The sequence below is a fragment of the Protopterus annectens genome, chromosome 16.part0 (genome assembly GCF_019279795.1).
Source record: "Protopterus annectens isolate FY-2018-M chromosome 16.part0, PAN1.0, whole genome shotgun sequence".
Lineage (NCBI taxonomy): Eukaryota > Metazoa > Chordata > Ceratodontiformes > Protopteridae > Protopterus > Protopterus annectens.
This window is the reverse complement of record NC_056750.1, coordinates 155,656,676-155,680,630: the sequence shown is the minus strand read 5'-3', so window position 1 is coordinate 155,680,630 and position 23,955 is coordinate 155,656,676. Positions and strand designations below refer to the sequence as shown.

Genomic DNA, 23,955 nt, shown 5'->3' with positions numbered 1-23,955 from the left:
ACTGTTCTCAGTCTTTTATTGTCTACTTAGAGGTGGTCTCTGCTTGACTTACAAAGCCATGTCCGACCCAACCCTACTTGAAATGCTACACCTAAAGAAATCCCAATCCTCCTACACCACATGCTCCAGAGATCACAACCTCATTATCACAATTAAGAGAACATGCTGGGGGGACAGGTTCACCTCCCAAAGATTGCCCATACTCTGGAATAAGCTTCCCATTCATGTCAAGCAGAGCACCTCAGTGGCCGTCTTCAAGAGAAATTTTGACGAGTGGATGAGTAACAAAGTTCATTCCAGGGATCCCTCCAGTTGCCCTACTGGATAGGGGGCACTGTGAACTAACGCTGGGTGGAATAGTGCCTGAGCAGTCTTTTTTGGCTAGACTTGTAAAGGCTCCAGGGCCATTAGCCTAGTATACACATATGAGCCTATGAACTTATTTTTTCAAGTTTCTGAAAACTGCCCCCCCCCTGCACCCTCTGCAAATTATATATACCAACTCTGAGATCACACTACAGTGGGGAAATGGGCAAATTCTATGATCCCCACTGTAATGAGATCTACATACATGCTTTAATAGGAATTTATCCTTATCCCCCATCCCCACTGTAGTGTGATCATGAAAATGTAGATTTTGTTTTAAATTCAAAATGGGAAAATAGTATATATATATATATATATATGTATAGGTTTGTGTCATATTGAGTTTTCAGAAATTCGAAAATCATATGGTCGAGAGTTCAGTGATTTGATGCATGCATGATCTGATGGATCTTGGTCCCGATAGGCAACTGATCAAAACCTTCTCCTTGCTCAGTGTGGTGAGAGCAGGACATCATCATGTCTCACAATGGAGTTTTGCTCTGACCAAAATTATTGGAATATGAGGCTATTTGCTTTATTGGCTTAGACACAGACATTAAGTTGTGGCTCTATGTGTCATGGTGAGTGTTGTGCTGGTAATGTATTTTGGAGTTTGCTGAAGATATTTATTGTAATTTCTGTATCTGAGGCCTTTGAGATTAAAGGTAGTGAATTTTTAAGAGACTCCACAATTTTATTAATTTTCAGCCGAGGCCCAGGGAGAAGAGCTCCACAAGCAAAAGAACAGAAACTACATATAAATAGGTGAAAACTGACATCATATTACAATATACTGTAAATACATACATTAATGCAACTATTACTGCACATATGGCTTGTATAATACGCATATACCATCATTAAAACAAGATAAATACAATATCATGTAGCATTGAAACATGTTGGCATGTTACAAGTGCGACAGTTCATTACTCACTCAAAGCAAATGTCAGAGTGGAAAAATTTGAATGGTGGACAAGGAGGAGGAGAGGAAGAGGGGGAAGAGTAAGAAAAGTATTTGTTAGAAGTGATGATCGGGGCAGATATGGACGGTAGAAGAAATAAAGAGTAAAAACAAAATTACAAGTAAGGGAAATTAAACCAAGGAATATAAGAGGCAGGATGCATGTAGATTTTAGAGGAGCTAAAATTTTAACCAGGAGAGCAAGTGCAAAGCCAGGAGTCAGAGAGGCATTCTTTTAGTTGCAGCTTAGATAAATGAAGGTTATATATTGCCCCGATTGGTGCAGAGATCATATTCCACACTTTTGCAACACACTGTGAATACAGACGTATGAACACAGTTTTTGTAAGGATTATAGAGGTCAAGCAGATTTTTGTCACAAGATCGAAAGTGATGACGTGGGAGTGATTTGTCCCACAGACTCCCTTACTTAAATATATTGGTTGTACAGTCACACAACAGTGGACAAAAGAAAACAGTCAGTCAGTGCTTCCATTCAAACATAAATTACAACACTGGTACTCTGCAGACCTTATACATTTCAATCAGTCATGATTCAGATAAATATGATTTCAGTCAAATGAGATTGTCAGTTTTGTTCAGTCCACAGGGATTTAATGAAATGTGATTCAATTGAAAGAACCAGTACCTTAAATAAGTGTGTGTGTGTGTGTGTGTGTGTGTGTGTGTGTGTGTGTGTGTGTGTGTGTGTGTGTGCGCGATGATGGATGACATCTGAGTAAATTACACATTTCCAAGGAGGGAGATGAAATGCTTTTTTAGATGATGCATTTGGATGATTCTGGAGTGCCAGAAGTTGATGACATTAGATTTTGTCCTCTTTAGATGATTCACTGTGATTATACTTTCTTTCCTTTGATGTAAGATAGATTTTAAGACATCAGACAGCACAATTAAGGGACCTGTAGGGGATCATGGCTAGCTGTGACATAACTGTCACACCATTACTTTTTGTCAAACGTTTTTCTTCCCTTGTCTTTTGTTCAAAACCTAAGCACACTTAAGAGTCTTGGTGTCTGCATTTCCCTTTCAGATGATATGTCTGACATTTCCTGAAGTACTTCTCCTTTCCTACCAGAAACAGTCAGGTTCATTATTCAACTGCCTTCACACATTATGCTTTCTGCAGTCATACCTCTCAACTGTACAAATTTTCACAGAATGTCTGGGTTTTTGCCATGCTTATAGTCCATTTTTCATAAAAATGTGGTTTTCTGGCAAATCAGTGGCAAATCATTAAAGACTGAAGTCCAAAAATAATGAGATATTTGAGTTTTAGACTTCTTATCCTTCATAAAATTCATGCCAATACAAAACCTGTTATTCTATCAATTTTCTAAGTTTCTAAGAGTAATATTTAAAAATTGTCCATATTTCTGGGCCATTGACCCCATTTATTTATGGCATTGTCCAGATTTCATGGTCTGTAGTCATTCATACACTTACTGTTTTAGTTTCTGAATTAATGAGGTTGCATTCCCTCACCACAAAGTAAGTAGTGCAGTGTTCTCTTTTAATATGTAGCGTGGGTGAGTGTGTGTGCGGGGGAGGGAGCATATGTGTGTGTCTATGGGGGTGAGCATATGTGCGTGTGAGTCAGTGGGGGCATGCATGTGTGTGTGTATGTGGACAAGAGTGTGTGTGGGGGTGAGCATATGTGCATTTGTGTGCGGGCATGGGCAAGAATGTGTGTGTGTATGGGGGTCTGTGGGGAGGCAAGCATGAGCGTCTGTTAGGGCAAGAGCTTATGTGTGAGTGGGCAAGCACGTGCATGTGTGTGTTTGGGGGGGAGCAAGCATGCATGTGTGTTTCTGTGGGGGCAACTGCATGTGCGCATGTGTGTGGGCAAAAGTGTGTGTGGGGGTGAGCATATGTGCATGTGTGTGTGTGTATGTTTTGGCCAGCATGTGTTTGTATGTGCGTGGGGGGCATGCATTCATGTGTGTTGGAGGCAAGCATTCATGTCTGAGTGGGCAAGCACCTGTGCATGTGCACGTGTGTGTGTGTGTGTGTGTGTGTGTGTGTGTGTGTGTGTAATTATTACATATATGGAGTAAAAGAACCGACATTGGCATGAAGCTTTACTTGGGGGATAGTGGTGTCAATGCAGTACGCTTGCTGCAACATCTGCAGGGTATCCCGAGTTGACATGTGCCAGTAGTTTTTGCACCTCTTAGCTATTACAGTACTGTTTCAGGGAGAAAGCCAAAATCTCACTGTTCACCAACATGTGTAATCTGTGTGTGTGTGTGTGTGTGTGTGTGTGTGTGTGTGTGTGTGTGTGAAACTATAATGGTTAGCAAGATTTGCAGTTACGTGATGACAAGGTGATGATGGAAGCAGGTGTCATAAGAGTGGGATTGGAGATGTGTAGTGACATTGAAGGAACAGATTTGTCCACATTAACCATGTATCATTGTTTTGTGTGTGTGTGTATTTGTATGTGTGTGTGGTTTGAAGAAACTATGGAGCAAATCTGTACTGATACCCGCTTGTCACCCTGCTGAGGAGGATACTTGTGTAAGTGCAGCAGACTGGCTCCAATAGGTAGGGATGGGTGTCCTGAGCTGATGTCCATTGATTGTTTGTTTGCCAAAGCCAATATGTCAGTATTTTGCAGAGAAGTGAGAAAAGCCTTAAAGCCAACTGGCATGTTGTTTGGATGTGAGTGGCTGTGTGTTTATGGAGAGTGTAGGTGTGCCTTTGTAGATACGGTGTAAATTTTATGCATTGTCAAATGGAGAGATTAACAGCAAAATGGTGCTCAATGTGGTCTCTAGCGATTTTATCATTGCTTGATTAAGACATATACATTGCTCTGTATTGTCAGTACATTGTTCGAGTACCCTGATTGGACTATGATATCACTACAGCTGCTGGTACTGTTTCGGTATGTGTGTCATGAAATATGTGCATGTCTGTGATTCAGGGTAGTTGCAATGGAGAATAGAGGAATAGCAGTGTCAGATATCTTATCACTGTACCCCACAAGTGTCCCAAAGTTAAGCTTATACCTTTGTTCTGACATATTCCAATCCATAATACTTTTTGAAAATGTGTTAGATTCTCATGAGCAAATAATGACATTCATTGTTATTAGACTTTTTTTTACTATAGAAAATGAATGCTAATTCATGTAGCCTTATTTTGTGAACTTATTAAATCAGTAGTATTGCTATTTTTAAAAGTATCTCATTTGGGAGCTTTCACCATGAGTCTGTTGCTGACAGGACGACAGATATGCTACAAGTATACAACTAATACAAAATACATAAAGCAATAGTAACAGAAAGTACTGGGTCACATCAGAGGCTTGGAAGGTCATTGTTAAGAAGAAATTGAGAAGAGTTTCATTTTTGTGTAAAGCTTGGCATTAAATATCATAGTTCAGGTCATGCTATAACAAAATAATGCAAACAAACATGTGAGCAGCCAGAATGCAATTTTTAATTGAATATTTTACTGTATGCATTTTAAGAAAGGGATAGATTGGCCTAAACTCTGGATTGATGTGTGTGCTTTAGAAATAATTCCTGGATACCTGTGAAATGGTATTCAGAAGTGGAGAGACATTTGAGGGAACAGTTTTAGTGGTACACCAGACTGTGATTTGTTTGATGTCTGTTGTCATGCAAAGTTGTCTAGTTGAAACTAACTGAGCTGGAAATGTGAGACGCTAGCTCACTGAAGGAGGGGAGATGGGAGGAGTAACTTGGCCAGGAATTGAAACCTGCAAAACTGCTCTTTCTAAAAAAGTTTTTTTTATTTCAGTAATTTGTCGAGGCTTTTGCAAATGTCTTTCAGAGAATGTGTAGTACATCAGTAGGAACAGTATTTGTAAAGCTGAGTGCAGACCAGTCAATGACACATGAGCTGCAGACTCTCGAACTTGGGAGTTTTTTTAGGTGCTCCATTCTAATTGAATGGAACTATAGTCTGACAACAAATGGTAGGGGTATGTTTTATCACAATCTGTGCTCTTATAAGTGCATTATAGGACAGATTTAGCTTTGCAAAGAAATCAGGATATCTGCCATCATGAGGTCAAAGAAAGATAAAAAAAACAAAATTAGGAATGAGTACCTATTTTACTGCAGGCAGCTTTGGGAGGTGTAGTAATTCATGGCAAGATAAAAATATATTAAATTCAACAAGCATCCATAAAGCAGGACAAGGCGATGACCATAAAGTTATAAAAACACTTGAACTGTTTAATTAGATCCAACACAAAAATACATGGACGTAAGGGCTTTTACAGTTATTTCTACTGCTTCATCGGACATTAATGCAACTAACCAAAGATGCTCTCGTTATATACTATCTTCTATGGCCGTTATAATTCAAACTTTGCTAATTAAATATTTAAAGAAACATTAGATGTATAATCAACAAACAACGCTGACATTTAAAACTAAGTAAAGCCACATTAAAAACATCAGATTGTGTTCACATATTGAGATACACGTTTAATTAATATATTATTTTTTTGTCTTTTCGGCTTTTCCCGGTTAGGGGTCGCCACAGTGGAACTCCGGTCCGTTAATGATTAGCAGTTGATTTTTATGGTGCTGAGTTGCCAGCCCAATGCCCAACCTTCAACGAAGGACGCCCAATCAAGCATGTCTTTCAGAGGCCACTTGACCGTGGGGAGGACATGCAGACTCCACACAGAAGGCACTCCAGCAGAGAATCGAACAGGAGGACCTCTTGCTGTGAGACAACGCTGCCACTGTACCACCGCGGCTTTTGTTTAATTAATATACTGAAAGACATTAAAAAAAGGCTTTTAAAAACTTTCACACTCTACCTCTGTAGAGGTCTTGCTTTTAACACGGATTTAATAAGAACCTTGTCATTCAGACCTCTACCATTATCTGCTTTTAATCTAATGATCCATCTCACCTCATTAACCTCCATCCTATTTCTAATGTCCCTCCATCTTCCATCAATTATTAAAAACTTGAAACTATGCACATCCCCTTTAACAATATGCCTAGCCAGAACATTGGTAGTTATTTTGTTGTTCATATTGTAGAAGTGCTCCCTTATTCTGTGTCATAGTCTGCAGTCAGTTTTACCTACATAGAATGAACAATACTCTGCAGTGTAATAAATAAACTACATGAGTGGTTTCACAGGTAGCTTCCACTCTAAAAGTGAAGACCTTGTTTAAATCAGGATGAACAAACTGTCCTGATATATCTACATAATGGCAGAAGTTACACTTTTTATATGGGGTAGTTGTTAAATTTACTCCTTTTTCACTATAATTCTCTTTCCTTTCAGAATAATATAGCATTCTTTTTAGAGATCTCACGTTCTTATAAACAATGTATTCCAGTGCAAAAAGAGGAGGTAACTGACAATTTTGGACTTGAAATGCTTTACAAGATCAATAATGCTCAAAATTAGTTTTGGTAATAATGGAGCTGACAATAATGAATTTAAGTTTAATAAATCTAGTGAGTTTATCCCTGTGAATCACCCAGCACTTCAAGTGTTTGATAATTTATGTATAGAAGAATTATATAAGAATGTTAATGGTGATAGTAAATGCAAAAGAGAAAACAAGTTATGCAACAAATTAAAGAGGAATACATGGCATTGACAATACTTAGTATTACATCTAGCTGACAAAGGGGGACCTGTGGTTATTATGGATTATAAACATTATGTCACACGTATGAAATGAATGCTGATGGATGATAAGGCATATAACATTACTGATTATAAAGAAGTGGAAAGGATGGTAAATAAAGTGCATAGAATGTTGAATGAATGTGTGTTATCAATAATTATTGAACATATGTATGTATAATTTATGACTGAAGCACCATTAATACCAATAATACAAGGGATACCAAAAATACATAAGAATCCCTTTGATCCCCCACTGAGATCAATAGTCTCAGGAAGGAATTGGTATACTAAGTTGATTTCGATATTTTTAGATAAAACAGTTTAGATCATTGCTGTATAGGAATCCAATAATATTGAGAGATTCAAAGCAGTTTTTAAATTATTTATTTTTAGAGATGGGGCAGAGAAGAAAAATTTGATTTTAATACCATTAGATGTTCAATCACTGTGTACTAGGATACCAAATGAAAAGGGGATTCTAATGCTTCAGCAATACTTGATTATTAGTGAGTATGACAGTGAATTTATAGATTTATGTCTTCTCATGGAAGCAGTGCCAGAAAATAATGTGTTTATATTTGATAAGGATATTTTTGTACAGATAGATGGCGTAGCTATGAGTACATCTTGTGCAAATAGCTATGCCAACTTAGTCATGGCAACATGGAAAGAGCAAGTAATATTAAATGGGCCATATATGGAACTAATAGGCTTATATCAATGGTTTGTCAATGATTTATTTATGGTAAGGGAAGGCAGTAAGAGTGAATTTAAATTCTTCCATGCTTTCAACAAAGGTACTACATCATTTTTGAATTTCATGATGGAATTTTGTTACGAAGAAATAGGCTATCTAGATGTATATGTCTCTAAATATATAGGTGAGGAGGTTAGTACTAGAGAATAGGAAAAAGTGTCATAGGAAAAACAGACTGCACAGAAGCAGTATGCATCCGCCTCATTTTTGATAACAGTGAAAGGACAGAGGATGAGTGTATCACTACTACGTGCAAGAGAAAATATTTTTCAAAATGAGACAGAACTAGAGAATAGACTGATAAAGGGGTTATAATACACAAAGAGTAAGGACTATGTTAACGGAAATAAGAGGGAAGAGAGAAACACAGGTGAGTCCATATTTCTGAGACATTAGAAGTAATGAATAGTCAAGGAGGTCACAAGAAGATGTAAAAGTATAGTCAGAATGCCAGTGTACTACTCTAGAAATGTGAAAAATGCATTAGAGGTTTATAGGAAATTCTGGTCAATCTTAGTAGTGCACAAACAAATAAACTGTCTGATGACGTTTCACACACTGAACGAAAAATATGATAAAAAAAGTTAAGTGTTTAATATTTCGTATTTGTGATACTGACTGAATAAAAGTTTTTGTTTGGCTGTTAGTTACACTGATGCTTCGGGTGTCCATTACATTTTATTAAAACTGACTGCAGACTATGAGACAGAATCGGAGATGTGGAGGGGTGCAGGGGGGGCTTGCCCCCCTTGCATAAATGTGTATTAATTTGTTTTTGTTTTGATTTGGTTTTTTTTTTGAATGTTTGAAGTTTTAAAACAACGATCATATGGTCCCGGCCATATGACATTCAAAGTTTTGAAATTTTGATCATTCAAAGTAGACCCATTTCTCTATATGTGACCACAAGCTGATGTCTTTAATGCGGTTTTCCTTCGTTTTAAATGTCAGCATTGTTTGTTGATTGTACATCTGTTTCTTTAAATGTTTAATTCATTAGCAAAGTTTGAATTATAATCATCATAGAAGAGAGAGTATCTTTGGTTAGTTGCGTTAAAGTTGGATGAAGCAGTAGAAATAACTGTGAAAGTGCTTACATCCATGTATTCTTGTGCTGGACCTAATTAAACAGTTCAAGTGTTTTTATAACTTTATGGTCATCGTCTTTGTCTTGCTTTGTGTATACTTGTTGAATTGATTAATTTGTGGAGCAGGATATTCATCTAGAGCCTCTCGTTAGTGCTGTTGTGAAGATAAAAATTTAGTTTTTTTCATCATTTGCTCGTAGTGGTCCTTTAAACATTTGTAACTAGTTACATGCTAGCTGCTTAATATCAACAGCTACAGATAACTGTGATTTAATTACCTTGTAATTAAAAGCAAAAATTTAAAGAATGCAAACCAGGTTCAAGAACTCTATATGTCAAGGAGTAATGAAGCAAAGTATAAGAACTGTAAAAATGGTAAGAGCCACTTTCCTTGGTAAATGTTAACACATTTACCAAACAACCATATGCCTCTATTTTTATTATTTGTTTTTTTCTGCCAGTTCCCCTACCATCAGACATCAATACTGTTGCCCTGTTGATTTATCCTCCAAGTCCAGGGGCTCAACTTCTGCATTATACTTACATAATTCCTCAAGTCAGGCATCAGGTACTGGTGCCATTATCCTTGAAGGCTGATGTTTTTACTTTAAGCCTAAGTCTCTCCCCCACATGCTAATGCCATTGTTATTGTGTTGGGTTAGCATATAGGATTTACTTCAGTTTTTTTGCTTATCTGTAGAGTAAGGTTGGGGAGTATCTTGCAGGTTACCCTTCTTTCCCAAAGCAGCTTTCATCATTTCTTCAACAAGCAATTTTTTCATGAGCTTTGGAACAGTAAAGCTGATATGGTCTGGGTAAATATCTTAAAATATCTGGCCTGCAGAGGATTGCTGTGTGAAAGCTTTAGGGCTTCTAATAGCCAGTGGTGCAACATTCAGGCTTGTAGGACTAGTGTGGGAGTGACCATACTTATTTTTTTTTCAGGAAGAAAATCCTTATTCCCTTTTTTATTGATGGGTAGATCAGATTAGATTTGTGATGCCTGGCAAGTTCAAATGAAAATAAGAGAACACTTTTAGTAGACTTGGACACGGATTTACTGTTAAATCACACTGTACACAGAATGTGACTGATTATCTAAGAGTGGTATGTATACTGGTTTTATATATGGTATATTCTCACTACTTCTTTTCCTCGCATATAGGACTTTGTTTCTTTTGCTGCATTCTGCAATATTTTCTTCTCCACATGATGATGATTCACCTTGCACAAAATTTTCTGAGGACATAAATCATGTTGTAGTTATGCAGGTTAATGTTCAAACAGGAAAAAGTAGAATCTTTGTAATCACAAAAGTGAACAATCATGCCAGTCTAATGGCTAGATTTTATACACATTCAAAGTACAAGAATCAGCAGTTCCTCAGCTTAGGTGGTTCTTTTGGAATATTCTCCACTACGATTTACTCCGTTTTTAACAATATTGGCAATTTATATTCTCCAGACTATCGGTACATTTTTTTGTTAGAAACTCCTGCAATTTATTTAGCAAAGAATAGTGACTGAACATTAAAAGGGCATTAATGCATTCTAAGCTTGAAAAGCATTCATTTACTAGCTTTAAGCTCAAGGAAATCTTCCTTTACAACCATTTGGGTTAAGTTCTATAACTTCATTAATTGCAAGTATGCAATCATAAAAATAAAGTGTGCATACAGAACATGATTTTGCATTATCCCTTAATTTTTTTCTTTCTTCATCCAAATAGCTCAGTTTATGTCACCCTTCTGGAAATTTTACCATCTCAAATTTCCTAATACCTGCCAATACTCTATTGAAAAGAATATGCCATAAAGTAAGATCATGATATACACTCCACAAAACCGAAGTGGAATCCTTCAAAGCCCCCAGGCCAGTGGAAAATACGGCCCAGACTGCAGAATCCTTTATAAACGCATTCTATGAACACCTTCAGGAATGCATGGATCATGCAATCCCAAATAAAACCAAGACCCAATCCTCCAAAGGCAGACATCCTGCCTGGTCGACCCCAGCCATAAACAAACTATACAATAGAAGGAGGAAGCTACTACATAATAGAGCAAAATCCCAAAAAGGGAAGGCATCTCTGATCAGTATTAGCAAAAAACTATGGGCACTCATAAAATCGTCTAAGGCCAGCTTCGAGAGAAAAATTGCACAGGACACTAAGGATAATCACAAGGCTTTCTTTAGTTATGTTAGGAAGCTGGGTGGGAATTCCCAGATATGCTCAGAATTAGTCCAAAATAAAAAAAATACACCGAATCCACAGACATTGCCAAAATCCTAGCTGACAGGTTCAGCGCAAACTTCTCCCCCCCTCCCCACCAAAAGGGCAAATATCTATCCAAGCAGAGTGCTGCCCCCTGACATCTCAGATGCTCAGGTAAGAGCCGCCCTCTCCAAAGCAAGGATATGTACCCAAAGAGTGGCGTACGGCAACAGTGGTCCCTCTCCATAAAGGTGGTGCCTCAACGGATCCTGGAAACTATCGCCCCATAAGCCTGACTAGCTTGGTCTGCAAAGCTATGGAAAGGATCATCATGGACCTCATAAATAAAGATATTGGGGACCTACAGACACTGGATCCTACCCAGTTCGGCTTTAAGGGCAGATCCTGCCTCTTAAACCTGGTCGATTTCTTTGAAACAGTCACCAAGGCCATTGACGAGGGAAGGTGGTCCACACAGCCTAACTGGACCTCACAAAAGCCTTTGATACAATACCCCACTCGGGCATTATAGATAAGCTCACCAGCTTAAATATAAACCCCTATGTCACTAGATGGGTTGCAAACTGGCTCAAGGACAGAACCCACATGGTTAGAATTGCTGGAGCCATGTCAGACTCCAAACCAGTCAAAAGTGGCATCCCACAAGGCTCAGTCCTGGGACCTCTCTTGTTTGGTAAATATTTCTCGGAGGTACAGGCCAACACGGAAGGACTGTGGCTGACCAAGTTCACAGATGACTGCAAACTGGGCGCCATAATCGACTCTCCAGACAACACAAGCATCCTCCAAAAGGGCCTCATAGAAACAGACAACTGGTGCCAGAGCCATGTCCTCAAGCTAAACGCCAAAAAGTGTATAGTCATCCCGTTTGGCAAAAACAAAGTGCCAACAAATTACCACATAGGTGGTAATTCATTAAATACAGAAGAAGTAATTAGGGACCTGTGGACCCAAGTTGACAGCAATCTCTCATTTGACAACCACGTGGCCAAAGTGGTTAGAAAAACATAGCCTACCTAATCATGAAGGGATTCACATCTAGATCAGGGGAGGTCATCATGCCTCTTTACTCATCCATCATCAGGCCCATAATTGAGTACAGTGCCCCTTTTGGGATGTACCTTACCAGACACCTACAGCAACTGGAAAGACCCCAAAAGTACCTCACCAAGAGGATCAAAGGGCTCAAACAGATGCCATATGTTGCCTGGTTAAAGAAACTCCAGCTCTACTCAGTGGCATACTGCCTGCTCAGAGGCGATCTGTGCCTGACATATAAAGCCATGTCCAACCCGGAATTAATGGACATGCTGCACCTCAGAAAATCCAAATCCCATCGAGCTACACGCTTGAGAGACTTAAACCTCAGCACTGAAATAAATAGGACATGCTGGAGGGATAGATTCATAACCCAGAGGCTCACTTCACTGAAATAAAATCCCAGTCCAGGTTAGGCAGAGTCCCTCATTGACTCTCTTCAAGAGGAATCTTGATGAGTGGATGGGAGATCATAGGTTTACCCCGGGTATCACTTCTGTGTCACTGTTAGACAGAGGCACAGTATACTAACCTAGAAAAAGGGCATAGCACAATTTAAAATGGGTGGTGAAAGCCAAACACACTCTGGCTAGGCTTATAAATGCCCTAGGGCAGATAGCCTAGTATGAACCTATGAACCTATATTTCTAATGCTTTTGTTCACATTGTAGCCCAACAAACAAAGCACTGTTATGCTTACCTAGCTCTTTAATTGCATAAAGTAACAATTGCATGATGTTTGAAGTAATGTTCCAGAACACAATTTATATTTTTTACTTTAGCTTTGCATAGGAGCAATGTCTGAAATAATTCTACTTGAAGAACTCCATCCTAAGCCTTCTGCTTAACATTCTACCTAATATACTTGAGTTTTAGTTTTATTATCATATTATCATATTTTCTATGGCAGTCTCTGGGTTTATTTTCTTAAATACTGAACTTTTTTTTTTTAATTAAATGCTTTAGTTCAAAAATATGAATTAAATTACAAATTTAACAAAGCAGTATATCAAACTGTGCTGTACTGTCTCCAACATGTTAGAAAGGAAAAACAAAAAAATCTGGAATGGAAGAATAAGGTGACATGATGTGTTAATGCTGAAAAAAAACATATTTCCCACATCTTACACATTTGATGTTTATGCAGCTTTCTACAAATACATTTTATATAGCCAACTCAGGGAAATAAATCATTATATCTGTCTCCTAGCTAGAAGACATAATTTACACAGATTATTATTAAAATGTTCATGCTGGATTATTAACTTTGAAAACCAATCAACAAATACTGAACCATTAATAAAACCATACATGAGGTCTGTTCAGTTGCACCTCTACATGACCATAACCTTAGCATTATATTTTTACAGTTTATTCCAGTGAGAATTAACAGATTTTTATTGGCTGATATCTTATGTATAAAAATCTGCCACCATGATTTCCATTCTGTTTTGCTAATTTGCAGTGGGCACTATTATGTGAACCTACTTATACACAGACAACAAATATTGTGCCATTTTGTTGCTACAGTTTTCCAACATTTGAAAATTAATCCTATAAAAAGATGAATAAATCAGTCTGATGCATTTATACTTTGAAGGAAAGCCAAGGTTGTTTGGCTCAAAACATCCCCCATAGCCAAAAAGGGCAGTCTATCAGGGTAAAGCTATTCCCATAGCACACTGGCATGCTTCTTTTGTAGTCTGCCATAATTCTAATATAGGTGGGCATGCCCATGTCATGTGAGAATTGAACAATATTCCTCAGCTGTGCATGGGTTTATCAGGATTTACTCACAGTCGGTGTGGTTTTATCATGAGGGCAAAGTGGTGTGAGATAACACACAAGCAAAACAAATATATATTAAAGCTATTTCAGGACTTGATGTAATAAACAGATATGTGCAGAATTTGATAGTTAACCTTACTGATGTTCCATTTTCTGATGAATGTTTATCAGTGTTAAATAAAGGTTTGACATTTATTCCTTCATTCAGCAGTCCACCTCTAGATGTCATGTATGATCTTAAGGCTTTCTGTAGAAAGTTGAATTTAATGCATTGGTATGAAACACATCAAAAGATGGGGAACAGGGATGATATGCGTCTATTTAAATTTAACAAATCAGATTTTTAAACCAACCTCTTCACCCAACAGTTTATAACTTTGAGAATGTTGTGGCGAAAGATTTAGTTCAAAATGAAATTATATTGTTTAGGAATTATTCATCTGATATGTCATCTAAGAAACTGAAAGTTTTGATTCTGCTGATGAATATAGTCATAGCTAATGCTAATAACTTTGGGGCAGTAGCTGTCTGGGGAAAAGTGACTGAAAAAGAAGCAAAGAGACAGCTGTCTGACAGAACTGTGTAGTTCCTAAAGTTTCTGGACCGCACACTTCTTAAAAAAACAACTGGGTTTTATGGATTAGTGTGACAAGAATTAATTAGTGATAAACAAATAAAGCAACTTATAGTTGAAGACCCTGAAAAACAGATTATATGTTTTCTTCCATTATTTTTTTATTGCATATCTACAGGTCAAACTCCACTCGAGTAACCCATACTTGCAGCCTCATCCTGGTCTGTGACATCAATAGGACTTGTTGGTGGGACAGATGTGTGTCCCAGAGACTTTCCCATCTGTGGAATAGACTCCCTCTGCACGTCAGGCAAAGTACCTCTTTACCCTTTTTTAAATGCAACCTGGATAACTGGATGAGAAACAGAAAATATGTCTCTGGGATTTCACCTGTGTTTCTGCTGGACAGGGGCATATTGGGCACTGACATGTCTAAAGATAGGATAAACTTTTGGCTAGGCTTCTAAAGGCCTCTGGGTCAACAGCTAAATAATGTCTTATGATCAATAAACAGCAAAAGAAAGTCCGCTAGCTAAGTACCATAAAGGGTATCCTCATATGTTGTTCAAGCCACAACGCCAATACTTTGGATCTCCAAAAGGACAAATGAAATGTTCAGTAGATAGTAACGACCATTTAATAAAACACCAAAACAAACGTACAACACATACAAAGGATTGAGCGCGCTTTCATCTATTCCTTCTAGACTTCATCAGAATCCATCAATGCCAGTGTAAAAAAGCTCTTAAATACTTGATCACCTGATTAATAAATTAATTAACAAATCAATCAAGTATATTGTCTTGTCAAAGAAAGTATTATACCTCAATACAGTTCATATAAACCAATACTAAAAACACCTATACTATAAACTGTAAAACAACATAACCTTGTCTAAAAACTTTTTACAAAAGACACAACTCGCTTAATCAACCTTATATAATATATAATATATAACATATAACATATAATATATAATACATAGTATAATATAATGTACACCTTAATACATTCTAAAAAATAAAATAATAAAATAATAAACTAATATGTAATATGTATAATATAATATGATATAATATATCAACTCCAACCATATATATAAAAATATATAATATATATATATATATATGTGTAGAAAACATTTCATGAAATAGAAAAAACATATATATCAAATGTCTAGTAAAGGAAACCACATAATATTGCACTGTTATGGTCCTTATATAATATGACTATATACATATGAATGAATAAATAGTGTATAATTAGGTCAATTTAGGGTTGTTGGATAATAATTTCAAAGCTGGTTTTATGGAAATGTGATCGTTCATCCCATGGGATCCACAGGCATCCAGCCTGAGTTGCCATATCATCTCTCTGTATTCGAGGAGGGACTCCCAATCACCCCCTCTTTCACTTCTCTTAACCTCCTCAAGAACCCAGAATTTGATATTGGTCTTATTACATACCTCAGTGTGCCTAAAGAGGGCATTGTTATCGTTCTTTTTATTAATATCCCTTATGTGTTCATATACCCTTTGCTTTAACTTACGTTCGGTCTTTCCGACATAATATTTTCCACAAGTCAAGCAAAGGGCAAGGTAAACCACACCTTGGGTGTGGCAATTGTAATAACCCAAACTTTTCAATTTTAAATTCAATCTCTCTATCCATAACATTTTTTCCCCCAAAATGAAAGTGCATTGCCCACACCTTCCGCACTTATAAGTTCCCACTTTTTTCTCCGTTCCACTTCCGTAAAAGGCCTTTTTCCTTTCAAAAAGTTTCTTAAAATTATTGTTCTTCCTATATCCAAAAATCAACCGCTGTTGAAAAATAGGAACTTCCACACATGTTTTAGAAAACATGCTCCATACTTCATTAATGCCCTTTTGTAACCAATGTACCCCTTTGTAATATGTAACCATAAGGCGTGGTGTGTTATTCTCCTTTGATGATTTATTCATAGTACCTGAGGGATTGTCTATTTGGGGTCCCAGTGTATCAAAATCATATGCCAATAGTGGCCGAAAATGCGTGTTCCGCTTCCTCAAGACCTCCCTTTTGACATTCTTAATAAGCCTAGGTGGGTACCCCCTATCCATAAAGAAACCTTGTATTAAATCCATCTCTTCTATACATATCCCTTCATCACTGGTCATTCGAGAGGCCCTGATCATTTGGCCCTTAACTATGTTCCGCCTAAGATATAATGGGTGGTCACTCTCAAAGTGCACATAGGAATTTGAAAAACATTCCTTTCTGAAAACCCGAGATTCATATTTCCTACTTGGTTTATTTTTAGTAATAGTTATATCCAAATAATTTATATGGTCATTATTATGTTGGTAAGTAAATTCCAAAAACGTTGTAGTCGTATGGAGATAGTCTATAAATTCCTTGACCTGTTCAACTGTCCCTTTCCACACTACCAGGATGTCGTCCAGGAACCTAAAATATGTAACAATATCAACCCAAAATTTAGACTTGAAAACATATTCTAGCTCCCAGAATAACATAATAATATTAGCATAGGTGGGGGCACATGAAGAACCCATTGCCACCCCTCCTATCTGATGGTATATGTCACCCTGGAAAAACAAAAAATTGTTCCTCAAAACCAGTTCCATATTTTCAAGAATTAACCTAAAATCGGTTGTATCACCCAAATTAAATTCTATCAACATATGTTCGAACCATTTTAACCCTATATCGTGTGGTATAACAGAAAATAAATCACGGACATCAATAGTCACAAAAATAAAACAATCATTATATGGAACCTCTCTAAATTTTGTAAGGAGGTCCCATGAATCAACTAAGATGTGTCTATAGTTCTTATAAAAGTTTTTTAACTTAGCATCTATAAATATGGCAAGGGGCTGTGTTTTTGAACACTGTGAGGTTACTATAGGTCTAAGGGGGGGGATTATGTACATCCTTATGGATTTTGGGAATACCAAAAATTTCCGGAATGACTGGTTTAGTTACTTTGAAGTAATTATACAGGTCAATATTTATTAAACCCTGTAACAAGTTGTCCTCAAGCCAATAATCAATTTTTCTGTAACAGATGTTCATCTCATTCCTAGATGCAAGTCGGTATCTGTCCCCTTGATTGAGGATTTCTCTCATCCTACTGGTGTAATCCCAATGGTCCATTATTTTTTAGAATGTATTAAGGTGTACATTATATTATACTATGTATTATATATTATATATTATATATTATATATTATATATTATATATTATATATTATATAAGGTTGATTCAAGTGAGTTGTGTCTTTTGTAAAAAGTTTTTAGACAAGGTTATGTTGTTTTACAGTTTATAGTATAGGTGTTTTTAGTATTGGTTTATATGAACTGTATTGAGGTATAATACTTTCTTTGACAAGACAATATACTTGATTGATTTGTTAATTTATTAATCAGGTGATCAAGTATTTAAGAGCTTTTTTACACTGGCATTGATGGATTCTGATGAAGTCTAGAAGGAATAGATGAAAGCGCGCTCAATCCTTTGTATGTGTTGTACGTTTGTTTTGGTGTTTTATTAAATGGTCGTTACTATCTACTGAACATTTCATTTGTCCTTTTGGAGATCCAAAGTATTGGCGTTGTGGCTTGAACAACATATGAGGATACCCTTTATGGTACTTAGCTAGCGGACTTTCTTTTGCTGTTTATTGGTAACGAAGTGGAGTAGTGGAGTTTGGTGAATGTCTTATGATCCTTTGAACCTATTCCCAAGATCCACAAAAACATGTTCCCACCCCCCCCCCCACCTCCCCCAGGAGGCCCATAATATCAGGAAAAGGCTCACTTACAAAATCCATCTCTGCCTAGTTGGAGTTCTATGTGAAGGCAGTCCTGAATTTTATTCCGGCAAGTTTGAAGGACACTACTACACATTTCTTAAATATATTAAAAGTCTGAAAGATACAGCATACCTGGTTACACTGGATGTAAATGTATGATATACTAATATTCCACATGAAGGGGGGCAATGGCTATAAAATATTTTTCTGATGAGCATGGACTCCATGAGCCTTGCTTTAATTACTTATTTTAGACAAGTTACTATAACAAATATATTAGATACAAGATATTAAATATAAGAATATTTTCTTTTTTTTTTCCTTTTTTTTTTTTAGAATGTTATTTGCAAATTAGTGGAATAGCAATGGAGGCAAAATTTCCCCCTTTTTATCCAGATATTTTGATGGGAATTTTTGAGGAACTAAATGTCTGGAATGGTGACAATAATAATTCTCTTGGATATACTGGATTCTGTTTCTGACTTTTGGATGGTTTGAAATGGCGGAGTAGAAGAAATGGAAAAGGGTTGGTGTTTCTGACCTCAAGTGAGATGGTATTAATTTTGAGATAGAGTATAGTATCTCAAATATGTTTTCGTATGTTTTGGTGACTATAAAAGAGATGGACCAGTGATAATAATGTATAAGAAACCCTTTCATAAAAATTCCTTACTATAGTAATACTACATAATATTGGACAGCTCAGACATATATCCAAGAATATTCCTAATTATCATTTTTAAAAATGAGAAGGGTTTATAGTAAAGATGTGTTATATGAGGTATAGGCAGAATATCTGGTTAGCATTTTTGTAAAAAAGGGGGGACAATCTTGACTCAGGATTAGAAACTAAGACAAGTAGCCTTGATTCAGAGGAAGAGAACTTTAGAATGTAAAGACAGTGCAGGTACCCAGTGGTCTGAAAAAGGAAGACTTTGCCTAATTTAATAGAACAAATGTATTAAAAATTAAAAGGGTGATATCAAAATACTGGAATATTATAGTAAATGACAGAGTTTTTGAGGAGAATGTGACACGGTGTTACACATTTAGATATAGACATGGTAAAAATATGGAAAGTCATTTTTCTAGTTATAAAATAGATTCAAAGGAAGGAGAGTAAGAGGATGCTTATCTTGTGTAAACTGTGTTTATTGTGATTATGATACAAATACACATTTTACTTTGGTCAATACCTCAAAGGCTTTGAAATTTGAGATTTAATAATGTGTTACACCTTGAATTATATATCTGGATGTATGCTATTGTGGAAGTTTTTATGTGGGACTAACTTCGCTACCCTGGAAGTTTAGAATGGCCTTTTATTTGAGTGATATTAGATCTAAAAGGAAGCATAGCCCATTAGATAAACATATCCTTCAACACAAATCAACCAGTTTACTTTTGTTGATATTGGCAGTGTTTTTGAATGTGACACTAACAATACAGACCACAAAATACTGAATCATAAATGAAGATGAATGACAGTGTTGGGAGCATTACTGAAACTTGGGTTGAATGAAAAAAAAATAATTGTATCTAAATTAATGTTGCTGTGTTTTTATTTTTGATTTAAAAGAAAAATAAATATTTATATAATTTTTTTATTCTCAGTATTTAAGAAACTCCACTAGATGGCAGGATCGATATATGAACATGTAACAGTTTCATAGCAAAGCTTTTTTTATTATTTATTTATTTATTAATGGCACGAATGTTTTGATTAGTTTTGTGATGAGTAGTAACAGCTAAAATGTAGTCCTATAAATATTTGCAATTATGTATCTCACAACACTGAAAAAGCTTTGAGCGAAACCCTTGGTCTGTTGAGGGACAGAGTTTTAACTATTTGCCATGAAATAAATCAAGAAGTATTGGATTTATATTGTACTGGGTCTTTTTGTGTTTTTTGCAGTGTGAAGCCCCCCCCCCCCCTGCACCCTGCATGCTGGGGCAGTCTCTCTCCCACCTGTTAATCATATATAGACCAACTTCAACATCATTCTACAGTGGGGAAAGGTCAAATTCCCTGATCCCCATTCGGTACAAACTTAGACAGACTTAACACTGTCAGAAGAGAACAAATGAGTTTGGATCAATTCTGTCGGTGTTAAAAATTTTCAAAATTACAAACATTCAATTTTATGGAGTCAGTCCAGATATGTCTATATATATATATATATATATATATATATATATATATATATATATATATATATATACATATACACACACAGAGCACATGCACACACACACACACACACACACACAGAAATTCAAACAGCCAAGTGTTGATGTTTATAAAATAAAGTCAATAATATCTAGCTGTATTGTTTATAAGTAACAGTTTTTGCAGGTGGGCTCCCCTGTACATCATACCCCCTGCTAATTATATACATGAATAATCTCTCTCTCTCTCTATATATATATATATATATATATATATATATATATATATATATATATATATATATATATATATATATATATAAACTCAGATATTGCACAATACTGAGGAAAAGGCATATTACCCAACCCTGGGGATTGTGTGATCTCAAACATTTGCTAACCATCTGTTTTATTGACCAAAGTGTTTCAACAAAATAGATGTCAACATTAAACACTTTCAAAGAAATTAAGTGTGCTCCTATACACACACATATATACATACACAAGTACATGTGAAAAAATATACATAACAAAGATTAAGAATAAAAACTGTCTGTGGAGACTTTAGAAGTGGTTGAGGAAAGAAAGTGAGCAAAATGCAAAGGAGAGTGGGAAAATATAATATATATTAAATGGAATGCAGAGCTTAAGAGAACAACAAGAAAACACGGAGCTATTATCAAATGACCAGTGCCACAAAAACTAAAGAAGATCATGAAAAACAAAAGACAAAAGTCTGGTCAACAAAACAGATGATATCAAGGGAAACTTTCAGGTAACAGACGTGATAAAACTTAAAGATGGGAGGGTCTTAGCCAAAGCAGGAAATATCAAAAAGGAATGTTCAGAGATTTACAAAATAGCTACACAAGAAGGACCTTAACATTAGTGACACGTATGATGGTGTGCTCTGACCTGTACACAGGTAGTCCTGGAGAGTGATGGTAAATTGGTCCTAGAAAGCCTTGTTAACAATCAGCCCGCAAAAAGGGATGGGATTCCAACTAATTTAAAATTCTGCAAAATGATGTTGTGATCATCTTGTTTGGAATTTGCTAGCCAGCTTGGAAAACACAGCAGTGACCATTAGTCTGGAAAATGTTCCTTTATATTTCAAACTCACATTAACGGACGGTGTTAAACAGTGCTTAAATATTTGTACAGGCAATGCATGTGATTCTGCATGTCATACTTCAGCAACATGTGATCCCGGAGCTATCAAATGTACATGCTGACATTAGAAAAGGTAGAGTGAGTGGAAAATGAATTGCCAACATTCACTGGTTACCAGGGAAAATAATGCAGTCCCAAAAAAATATTTACTTCTGCTTTATTGACTGCTCTAAAACCCTTGAAAATGTGGACCTTAACAAGTTGTGGCACATTCTTGTAGAAATGAGGATGCTTGGTCACCTTATTTGCATTCTGAAAAATCTGAATGCACAACTAGAAGATACAGTTAAAACAAATATGGAATGTTTGACTGGTTCACAACTGGAAAAGGGATATGACACTGTATTGTCACCCTACTTATTTAATTTATGTGCTGAATACATTATGCAAAATGTTGGCTTAGATGACTGATTCCAGAATAAAAATTTACCGGTAGAACTGTTCATCACTTCATATAAGCAGATGATACCACTCTGACAGCTGAAACTGAGGAAGGATCGAAGAGACTATAAAAGGCACAAAAGCTGTCTTCCTGTTCATTAAGTAAACTAAAGGCATACCACTGAGCTCTTATCAATTCTTTGAAAATGGGTGGAGGAGAAGTGGATACAGGGGTAGATTTTATTTTCAGGGGCTCAAATATAGATGCAGATGGTGATAAACAGTCAAAAAATTAAAATATGCTTGCTTCCTGGAAATATATTACAGATACAATTTTAAAATGCAAAGATATTGCGCTGTCAAGAAAAATCTATTACAAAAGTTATGGGTTCCCTGTAATAACGTGGCTGTGAGAGCTGGTAAAGCTATATGCTTAAAAATCAATGTTTTTGTACTGACCCTTGTACCACCTTAAAGACTTTACTGTGTGTTCTGAAAAATCAACCAAATTCAGCACTTAACACCAATATATTTATTACTCTTTCAACATGATTTAAATAAATCAAAATGTTCTAAATAAAATGTAAGCATCATCTAATTATTTGTTTACCTGTGGCATGGTTTTAAATGGTAATTGCATCCCAGCAGTACAGATCATCCTATTTTTGCTTACCTGTGAAAAATAGTATTAAAGTCTGACTGCGATTTGAATCAATATGTCGCCCCATTTTTTCTTTTTGATACATGCATGAAAATGTACTCCGATTAGATACATCAAATTTAGACAACGGAAATGACGAGGATTTATGGCACATGGATTGTTTTGGAATCCCATCTTCATCTGTGAGAAGGCAGTAATGCTTTACAGTTCTATCAGCAGGACCATGGCAGTGTATTGTGACATCCTCCCCTCTTAAATATATATCGTGTTGTGGAAAAACTGATATTTGAGGTTGGTCAGGTACACCTGAAATAAAAAGTAGAAGATAAGATTTCTATTCACTAATATACCCGCAAACTATCACTCTTTCATGCAAAGTTTCCATCCAGGTACAGATCATTGTAAGACTAAACAACCAATTGCACTTAAACTTATGAAATTATTGAATAATTCATCACTTGTTGATGAAAGTAGAGCTGTGTAAGTAAACTTACCATAATGGTATATTTTCAAATAATCTATCCTTAGCTATATGGATTGTATTCTGCCAATGATATAACAACCTGACAGCTTCCATAGCTTCAGAGCACCTTCCACTAGCCCAAGACCGTCATGCAGCTTGAGTTTGGAGCTAACTAAAAGGACAAGTTTGGGTGCCAAGTCTTCAAAGTTTTCCTGCCAACAGAAAGAGGAAGGCTGAGCCCTGAAAGGGCAAAAAATAAATAACCACACTAAAAATAAGGGGGAAGAAGGGAGGGAGTGGCTATTGCAGCAGTGATCAAATATCTACTGTTATGGTAAGTTTACTTATAGAACTGTAGTGTGCTCAAGAAGGGGGAACCACTGTTACCTGGCCAGAAGGGGAGTCACCACAATGATCTTGGTGGATTCCTTCTGAATCTTCTTAAGTACCCTAGATATCAGTGGAATGAGAGGAAAAGCATACAGGAAAATTCCTGTCAAAGGAAAAGAAAAAGGTATCCGTCTTCCAGGCCTCCTTGCATGAAGTCCTGGAGCAGAAACTTGCTTATTTAGAGAGGAGGCAAATGGGTCTACTAGAGGATCTTCCCACAAATGGATCAAATTATGGAAGATCCCCTCATCTAGTTTTCATACATGAGGATCTGCCCCATTCTGTTCAGTTTGACTTCCACACAGTTTTTTGCTAAAGGAATGTAGGATGCCTGTAGAGTGTGAGTGTGTTGTGAAGCTGTATCCCAAGCTAACATGGCTAAACTACAAAGGGGGTGCAACTTCACCCCCCCCTTCTTGTAGATGTACC

General features: G+C 36.5%; 1 protein-coding gene across 1 annotated transcript in view; it reads right to left on the bottom strand.

Annotated features, from left to right (window-relative positions):
• LOC122790443 (platelet endothelial cell adhesion molecule-like) overlaps positions 1-22,974 on the bottom strand; it is a 611,804-nt gene extending 588,830 nt beyond the window's left edge. The window contains exon 1 of the mRNA XM_044057977.1: positions 22,686-22,974. Coding sequence (XP_043913912.1) covers positions 22,686-22,827 — 142 coding nt within the window. The 5' untranslated portion in view covers positions 22,828-22,974. The remainder of the gene's footprint in view (positions 1-22,685) is intronic.
• Positions 22,975-23,955: the final 981 nt, after the last annotated feature.